Here is a 10182-nt window from a genome sequence, read left to right as displayed (position 1 = left end):
CTCTCTTGACTAGAGAAACTTTAAGAAGAAAGCAATAATATAACGTTTCACATGTTCACACTGATTAACTTCTAGTGCAATGACTATTTTGTAACAAACAAGTGTGAGGTGAAATGAAAGTGCTCAGTGTGATATTTGACTATGAACAAAAGGTTTTTCTTCCCGTTTCCTACAGTTTTATTCCACCAATATTCAGAAGTGGTGTATATAAAAACACAGACACACTTGTACACATGTCCTGCAAGTACGTATGCTTGTATTGTATATCCATACCTCCAGAGTTGAGTATGAATTTTGTCAGGAAGATAACGATAAATATGATTGAAATAAGTAAATAGTTAAATAGCTTGTATAAAGAGCACATTATTTTACAAAACCCTTTTTTGTGATATTTTTAATGTTGTCCAGCTACTGAAATATGTTTTTTTTCTTCTTAAAGTGTAGATCCTTCTGTTTCATTAGCTTTGTACCCTCATGATGGACATTTTCTAACTCTGTATTGCTACTGTTTGCACATAATGTTTGAATCGTATAATTTCTCATAGAATAGTTTAATAGAAGTTACATTTTTTCCTATTTTTAATTTTATTCAAACACTATCACTGATTAACAAAATTTCTATGTGTAACTAAATTGTTTGATGTGCATATTTTCATTCAGTCTTTTAATATTTAGCGAGTTAATGTTAATGAGCATAACAGACGGACATCTCTGTACCAATAAATATTTAGCAACAGCTCTTTAGTCTCTTCACCATTGCCACTCCCACTGCATAAGACCCTTACCGTATCCCTAACAAACCCCACATCCTATGATGCCTGTACCAGACACTGTGCCCTACACACTGCAAATATGGAGTATCCAGCAGAGCTGTGAACTCGTATCCCAATTTAATCTGTGTGTGAATAAAATCAGTCCCAAAATGTCCATCGAGCAACCCACTAGATTCAATTAAAAGATGTGGGTTCCAAAGGACATCTACAGAGGCTCTTCGCTTATGCTGTGATGGTCCAGTACTAGGTGGACTTAAACACTATCATGCAGGTAGTGGTGAAATGTACTTATGAGTGGCTGTTGCGCCCTGCTGTCTGATGATCACTCATAGAGTCAAAAATGTTTATAGCTGTTCCTGACGACCATTCTGGTGGGGAAAAGCAGGCTGTCAGTGGGCGGGATGAGATGCGCTAATTGTTTAATTAAGGGGATGAAAGCGCACATTTTCACAGTCTATCCTGGAAGCAGTTATTGTGTTGAACTCATTTGTACACATGAAAAGTGGCAGAAAGAGTTGTGAGAAGAATGAGCTTGAGGAGAGTTCAGTTGTTGCTTTCTTTTTCACTCCCACTCTCTTGGACCATCAGTGTTTGAAGTGGGTGCGAATGGCAGATTGTCAAATTTGGAAAATTGCAGGAACCCCCATTCTTAGTGTTTCACAATAGTAAGGTGTCAGAGGGAGTTTGTTCAAATACTCTTACATTACTGCAAAAACGCAGCTGTTGAACCATCCTGGAGTACTACAGCAGTGGTTGTTTTTATGTGTTTGGGTGACGCTCCATCCCCAGCTGCCTAACAGACTGCAGTTCAGCTGAGCAGCTTAGCATGAAAATGTGGAAAGCTGCAAGTCTAAGAGCTCAGATGCTCACTCAACTTCATCTGACCCCAAACCTAAGGCAAGGATTTGAAACAATGTTCAGTTGAACGAGTCCTACTCTTTGTTCAAGACTATACCAAACACCTGTGAAAGGCTGTAGCTTTGAACGCAGCAGGGTACGAACACTACTTTCAGAAATGTGTGAATTTAGAAGAGAACATTAAGCTCTGCATTGTGACAGCTTGTTTATTTTCTGAATTTTCCTGTTAGAGATCGAGGTAGTCTGGCATTCATTTGGTTGTTTTAAAATCTCTTTTGGTTTCATCATTTTCAATTCCCTCTGTAATTTATTTTTTTTAATTTTTACATAAAAAAAAATAAAACCTTCAAAATCTGTTCTGCTCACTCTTTTGTCCATCGGTGTGGTCTGTTTTTTCCGCTGTGAACATAAAACCCATTTACCCCCTCTTTTTATTCTTGTATTAGGCCCATCTTTCATTCTCTCTCCACTCCCTCCATCTTCCATGAGCCTGAATAAAACAGCTAATGGAGCACAGAAATGGTAACAGCTCAGTCACTTCTGTAGACACTGTTATGTGTTGCAATATGTAAGAGGAGATGCATGTTTTCAAAGATATGTATTGTACTCATTCTATTTAATTTCATACATTTATTGTGAAACCCTGTAGGTGCTTTGAGTACATCAAAAAATGTCACACACCAGTCTGCTTTTGGTGTGTTTTCAATTATTTATTTTGTATTAGTTTATTTTTATTAAATTATAATTTGAAATTAAGCCATTTCCCAAAGTTGTAGTTCTGTTGTCTTGTCACAACAAACAATAGACTGGGCGCCTCTACACAGTTCAATATATGTATGTTAACAGGTTTGCTAAAAACCAGGACATGCTGTTGGTGGTCATAGAGATGGCCATAACAATAATGTTGATATTGATGTGTTTGTCCTTAGGTTTACATCCGCATCCTGGATAATGAGTGGAATGTGTACAGGCGTTACGCTGAGTTCAGGGAGCTTCACAACCACTTGAGAACAAGGTTTCCACAAGTGGATACCTTTGTCTTTCCACCTAAGAAAGCTATTGGAAACAAGGTGAGCTTATATGTTTTCTGTTCTGGTTAATAATGTGGAGAACTTGAACGGGATTCACACTATGAAGTTTTTGGTTGACATACTGTAGACATACTGTAAGGTCCTGAACTCTCTTGGCAGAGAATCCATGGCCCTTTAATCTTGGAATCTCAGAGACAGCTTGTACAAGCCAGTTCATAGCAGACTTGTTCATGCAGGTCTCACAAAAGGTGCTCTACACAAGACCTGACTCACTGAACTGTGGCACTGTATCGTCATCTAGCATTAGGTCATTGAGCCACCAGGCAGGCCCTCATATGCTCACACTCCTCCTTTTGTAGAGGTCTATGCAAGCCATCATCTGGAATATGTGACCTGCAAGTCCCCACCAGCAGCCAACGCCATTGAATGCCTGTTGTGATGTCTATTTGGGGCATGGGCACTACCTGGAGTCGAGGTCACAGCCCTCTTTCTCTTACATGCTGGGTCGAGGTTTGTCAGATGTAGAGTCTCAAGGAGGTTCATTTGCCAACTTCCCCTTCCCATAAACCAAACCAGAAGAAGTTGAAGGCTTTTTCTTCCCCCTTTTCTGGAGGGAAAGAACTTCCAAGATCTCATTGCGTGAGTCTCCCTCTTTAACATTTTTTTCATTAGAGGACCCAACAACATGTTGGTGTTCTTATCACCTGCACCCTCACACTGAATATATCTAGTAGACCCAGCAACAGACGAGGCAGAAGCCCTTGTTGTCACTGAGCCCCCAGACACTGAATCCTCTGGTTGCCCAGAGCTCGACACATAGGCATCAGGCTCCAAGGCCAGAGTAAGGTTTTTTTTTTCTAGTCACTGTACTGCTGACCTGCTCAGCCAGATTCCCTATCAGACAGTCCAGAGGCATGTTCATATGACCATCTGCAATACCTGCACCCAAGGCACCGTAGGCTGGCTCCCTGGAAATTTTAGAACCCCCTTTTGCTGTGTACTGGGGGCTGGTCCCTTGTCTGCTCATTTTAAAAGCATTTGTCAGTTTACTATCCACCAGGGTTGGACAACTAATGAGTGTTGACGGTACTCGGGTTTTAATTAAGAGTTTCCATCTCCTAAGCATGTTGCCTACCAGGGGAGTTGTGGCACAGAGGTTAGAGAAGGTGGACCTGTAAGATCGCCGGTTCAACTCTCGGTATTGACAACATCAAAATGTGGGTGGGATAGGAGAAGCACCCACACCTGCCTCCACCCTCATTTGCCCCACTCTGGGCCCTTGATCAAGGCCCTTAACCCCCACCATCTGCTCCTCCGGATGCCCTAGATGGCAGCTCTCTGCTCCATACAGAGGGCTGTGGTAGCTTGGTGGTCTGTGGATGTGTCAGGAAGGGCATCCGGCGTAAAAAATAATTACCAAGTCTTCGTGCGACTTAGTTCACTGTGGTGACCCCTGATGAAGGGAGAAGCCGAAAGAAGAAAAAAAAGGTGTGTTGCCTACCAAGGCAATTAAGCACCATCTGCCTGCTGCTTTTGCTTTGAGGTACCCTATTCGCCTTCCAGCTTAAACAGGCATACCCCTGGGATGCAGTTTTTGAGATGACTGTTTTTCTGCACTGGAATAGAACAGGGCATGCAAGGAAACCTTAATAATTTTGGTGCAAGATTTTTAAGTCGGTAGGACTTACACTGTGGAAAAGAATAGAGGTAGTTTTTATTTTATTTTATTTTTTGTCTGAGGCAGCGCAGAGTGACAGATCTGGCAAATGGAGGGAGCAGTTTTATCCACGACCAGGCACAATGGTGGAGCCAGAGGGTGGTCTATATTCTAGAAAGCAGTTTCCTCAAATATACTGTATGGTGGCGGTCATCTTGGATTTTGAGGTGGCAACCCAATTTTCAGCTGTGCCCTTTTTTACACCTAGATGCAGCTATGCACCAAAATTGAAGTCGGTGCATTGATTATTTCACAAGTTATCCACCTCACAAGGTTACTATATATACATATATTAAACATGTGAACTTATGAAACATATAAAAAATGGCTGCAACATGGCTTGTCTCGATTTACCCAGTGGAATTCCCTCTTGAGTTATGGCCAAACCCCACTGTAGCCTCTCATCTAAGGGGTATAACGAACTAAGTCTAAAACTTGAGTATTACCCAGAGTAATTTTAGGTTAGTTCAACTTAAGCTGTGTTGAAGGTGACTCACCCAGATTTGTTAACGACCTCCATCTGTGAGCCACAACCTTATCTCACCCTGTGGCTCGCCCAACCTAGCAACCGGAGTTGGATCGTCATCCACAGGAAACTCACATTAACGGTCGTTCACCTTCATTGTAGAATGTCACTTCTTAATGATCTGGTTCTTTTTAGAATCCAGGAAAAGGATTCCAGGATGTTGTCTTAATACTCACAGCTGAGAAACCCATTTAAAACCTCCCTATTTTGTTAGAGTTTAACCAAGCTTCTTAATCCATGAACATGAAGTGGTGAAACGATAATCCAGATTTTTACTTTATATGCTTTGCTTTAATCAATGATTTGCAGGGGAACAGCGTTAATGCACAATCCAAACAATGATTACATCTGGTTATATAGTAGAATCAGTAATTAAGAGTTCATACATTACTTGAGGGAGGTTCTTGTTAATTGATTTTGATGTCCAAGGGTTGGAAGTCCAATTAATGTTGTGATTTCCTTGCCCTGATAAGCTGAGATAGGAAGTTAGGAGTCCTTAAAGCTCTTACGAATTGATGGAGGAAAGCCTTCCTTTCATCTAGTTGGGTGATGTCTAGAAGCCCCAGTATGTGTTAGAACCCCAAAGGACTTTAAAACTCCCAGGTCATCTTATACGAAATTCCTCCAGACTGTTGTTATTTATCTTTTCAAAACCTATTCCATTGTTTGACATTCATGAACAGAGGACCCAAAATGTTGATAAAAATTAATCTGATTCCCTTGTTGGTTGGTTGGTTAAGTTGTCGCTATTATTTTGTAGAAAATTTGTAAAATGACGGTAAATTAGGATGTGTCCCTTTCCCTCACCCTCAGTCTACTTCTTTGAATAATTCTTTGATTGGAAGGCAGGGGAAAATCTATCTCCAAATCCCTGGAGAAGATGCGCCCCTCGCTCGAAAAGCTGTTCCAATTTTTAGAGGATTTGTGTTGGCCGAAATCCGGGCTGAAACTAAAAAGAAACTCCTATCTTGACTAAAAGGAGTCTTTTTCGGATTGTCCATATTTTCTTCAGCAGCTAAGAACAGTCCAATACTGGCCTACTTCCACCAGCTCCTTGAACAATTCAGCCTAGAACTGTAAGTGTGAGCTATAGTTATAGCTTTTAACTAGAGACTTGCCTGGACATGTCCATTATTTGGATCTGCCTTCCTAAGTGTAACCATCTACTCTAAGCCTATGATTGGTTCTTTAGGCTGTCATATTTACTAACTTCTGGAACATTCTGTTCTAACAGGTGTGCGTAAGGAGAGTGTTGCACTCACTAACTTCTGGAACATTCCGTTCTAAGTTTCATTGCCCTGTTCTGCTTAAGGAAGGTTACTACAGTTCAACACTTAGGAATCACTCTGTTCATTTCAGTCAAACATTACTGTTTAACATTCCAGATTACTGATTCTTTTCTTGACTACAATCTTTTCAACTTAATCACAAGTTGTAATCACATGTAAGTTTTTAATCACATGTAATCATATATATTCACTTACACAATCACTTTTAAAATATAAGAATACTCATTTAACAATGATTCAGGCATGATTTTAAAAATGTAAACACTTCCAGCGCTCACTGAGAAAAGTCTGCAGCTCTGCCCTGTACACTCACAGACACATACACAGAACATCTGGATTCACTTTGGGCCTCTCTTTGCCGCTCTTACACAAACACACGGCTCTGCACAGAGGACAAGCTGCCTGCATATCTCAACTTCTCAACTTGGTCTTTTAGGACTGATTTCACACAAAAATCGATATTATTTGACACTTGGCAACAACATTCCAGACAGTGCTATTCAGCTGGACGGGCTAGCATCATATCACGCAGATAAGAATGCATCTCAGTCCAGTAAAGTACAAGGTGGAGGAGTTTGTGTTTACATTAACACCAAATGGTGCAAGGACTCTGTGCTTGTTGTAGCGTACTGTTCTCCGATGGTGGAATTTGCTGTTGTTAGATGCAGACCTTTTTATTTACCATGCAAATTCACCAGTGTGCTCATAGTGGGGGGGTGGGGGGTGGTGTTCAAAGGTTTGCTCATATTGATCCAGATAAGCGACATTGGCGGCAGAAAACCAAAGATCCAGAAGCTGTTGTCGGTCATACACCTGCAGCGAGTTTATGTCCCAGATGAAAAACGAACAAAACACAAATAATCCAAACACCATCAACAGAGGTGGATTGCAAGCCATGTACACGGGCGCCATCTTACCGGATGTATGCCAAGTATGTGGAAGAATGTGGCAGGGCATCCAGGCCATCACAAACTACAGGACTAAACCACCTGCCTGTGACAGTGATGTCTCCCTTTCAGACGTGCTGAATGACTTCTACGCTCGGTTCAAGGTGTAGAACAACACGGTGGCAAGGAAGACCACCCAACCTCGCAACTACCAGGTGCTTTGTCTGATCACAGCTGATGTGAGGAAAACTCTATACAGAGTCAACCCACGGAAAGCTGCCAGACCACACAACATTCCCGGCAGAGTACTCGGAGAATGTGCAGACCAGCTGGCAGGTGTTCTCACAGACATTTTTAACATCTCCTTGAGCAGTGCTGTTGTTCCAACATGCTTCAAGACTACCACCATTATTCCTGTGCCGAAGAAGTCGTTGTGCCATGCTTCAACGTTTATCGTTCCGTAGCACTCCTATCACAATAAAGTGCTTCGTGAGACTCGTCATGCATCACATCAAGACCTAGCTGTCTCCCACCATGGAGCCACTGCAGTTTATGTACCGTCCTAACTGCTCAACAGACAACAGACACCACACTTCACCTGGATTCCACGCACTTGGACAAAAAAACACTTACGTTAGATTGTTGTTCATATACTTTAACTCAACATTCAACACCATCATTCCTTAGCATCTGATTGGAAAGCTGAGCATGCTGGACCTGACCACCTCTCTCTGCAACTAGATCCTGGATTCTCTGACTGGGAGACCTCAATTCATCTGGATCGAAAAGGACACCTCCAGCGCCACCTTACTGAGCACTGGAGCTCCCCAGGGCTGTGTACTCAACCCACTGCTGTTTACTGTGCTTACTCATGAACTGTACAGCAATGCACAGCTCAAGTTCCATTACGAAGTTTGCAGATGACAAAACTGTGTTGGAACTTATCAGCAATAATGATGAGTCAGCGTACAGAAAGGAGGTGCAACGGCTAACAGACTGGTGCAAAATCAACAACCTGTCTTTGAATGTTAAAAAAACAAAAGAGATTGTCATTGACTTTAGAAAAACACCCAAGGGACCACTCCCCACTGAACATTGATAAGTCCTCCGTGGAGATTATGAAGAGCACCAAATTCCTTGGTGTTCACCTGGCGGAGGATCTCGCTTGGACCCTTAACTCCTGCGCCATCGCCAAGAAAGCTCAGCAGCATCTCTATTTTCTGAGGAGACTCAGAGCTCGTCTGCCACCTCCCATCCTCACCACCTTCTACAGAGGAACCACTGAGAGTATCTTGAGCAGCTCCATCACTGTTTGGTTCGGGAATTGTACTGCATCAGATCACTTCAACACTTGTTCTCATCAAGGGCAGATGCCCCCTCCTCTTCTTCTCTGCTTTGTTCTGTCTGTGAAACTGCTTTAGAGCCTGTCTTCTACATATCTTCCAAATCGTAATTCTGCAATGGATTTGCTCAGTTGGTCCCTCAGCGAATTTATTTATTTATTTATTTTTGATGAGAAGATACGCTTCAGGCAAGCCAACTTGCCCTGATGGCACACACGCAGCTGGATACATCATCAATTCCTGGGGAAAGTGGAAGGTGATGTGTCTATCTCTGCTGTCAATCGAGGATGTTGAGGACGCATATATAATTGGATTTGTGATAACAGGTTTCCTACTTTTTGGAATCAGCTGGTTTCTGGTTTATCAACAAACAAAGAAGTTGTCGGCAGCAAATTTGGCCCTAGGCAGGCTGTCTGCCTTATGTGATGGCTTAGTTTGTGCCTCGGACCCCCAGACTCAATTGCTTTGTAACTAAGCCACAGACTGGATGTGATTTGTCAGAATTGCAGGCCACTTGTGACCCCTAGGATTCACTGGCAGGATGGATCATACCTTGGGGATTACTCTCAGGCACGGACCAGTGGTGTGTCCACTTAATTTAGATGTTTTAAAACCATGAAGACTGACACAGACTCAAGGAAGACATAATGAATAAAGTTCTGTCTGTCCCCAAAACAAACGTGTTTATCTGAATTCGGCTCCCTGACTGGCCTTGACAGACCACCTTATCTTAATCCACCTGGAGGCTCTGTAAACCTGATGCTCTGTCCCCTCCCCTCTCTCACTGAGGAAGTCTATGGACCAATCAGAGGGGCCCGGCTGAATAAATATTCTATCATCATTTCAGGACTCTTTGGATTCTGTCTGACGCTGTTCTTGGCCAACCTCGGCACACCCCGAGAGTGTTTTCAGATCTCTCCAGAGGGAACTGAGCAACTATACCACTCTCATCGGAACTCTTACAGTGCCACTGTGAGTGTTCTTGACACGCTTACCACCCTTGCGTCCCCCCTTCCCTGTGGAATGTCAGCGTCACAGTGTGCTTGTGTGCAAGTTTTTTTTTTTTTTTTTTCATTTTCAGGCTATCATCTTCAGCCAAAGATTGAAAGCCTGTTAGGAATTTTTTTGCCCTCAAAACCTATGTTGTCACTTTCACCGCTTTTATTGTCTGTCCAAACAGGTCTCTCTCACTTGTAAAAAAGTCTTAGAGGCTCAATGTGATTTATCTGTATAAATAAAAGTTGAATTGAATAGGAAAAACTCTAGCGAATTGTGAAGACAGCTGCAAAGATCATCAGAGTCTCTTCCGTCTCTCATGGACATTTTCAACAACTGCTGCATCAGGAAAGCCCTCAGCATTGTGGAGGACCCATCTCACCCATCACATGAACTTTTTACTCTCCTGCCCTCTGGGAGAAGGTACCGCAGGATTCAGACTAACACAGCCAGACTGTGTTACAACAGAAGTCATCTCAGGGCACTGAACTGAAACATTCATATATATATATATATATATATATATATATATATATATAAGTTAACACACACATCTACACGCAAGATAGACTATGGCACATTCACTATGGACTCTGACACATGCACATCCTAAATACACACAACTACTGTGTTGTACTGTTTGTGACTTCTTTGCATGTTTTTGCAATCTGCCCAAGTTTTTTTTTTTTTTTTTCTGCACCTTACACAGTTTTTTTTATTTTTTTTTTTTACCTCTGCTGGTATAAAAATAGAAAAATTACA

The 10182-nt window shown here is 42.0% G+C and overlaps 1 protein-coding gene across 1 annotated transcript in view; it reads left to right on the top strand.

Annotated features, from left to right (window-relative positions):
- The window catches only part of snx29 (sorting nexin 29), a 270132-nt gene that overhangs the window by 214640 nt on the left and 45310 nt on the right, over positions 1-10182 (top strand). The window contains 1 exon segment of the mRNA XM_037691628.1: positions 2561-2701. Coding sequence (XP_037547556.1) covers positions 2561-2701 — 141 coding nt within the window.

Source organism: Nematolebias whitei, chromosome 17 (assembly GCF_014905685.2).
Source record: "Nematolebias whitei isolate Nwh7 chromosome 17, NemWhi1, whole genome shotgun sequence".
NCBI lineage: Eukaryota > Metazoa > Chordata > Actinopteri > Cyprinodontiformes > Rivulidae > Nematolebias > Nematolebias whitei.
This window is presented reverse-complemented; position numbering and strand designations above follow the sequence as displayed.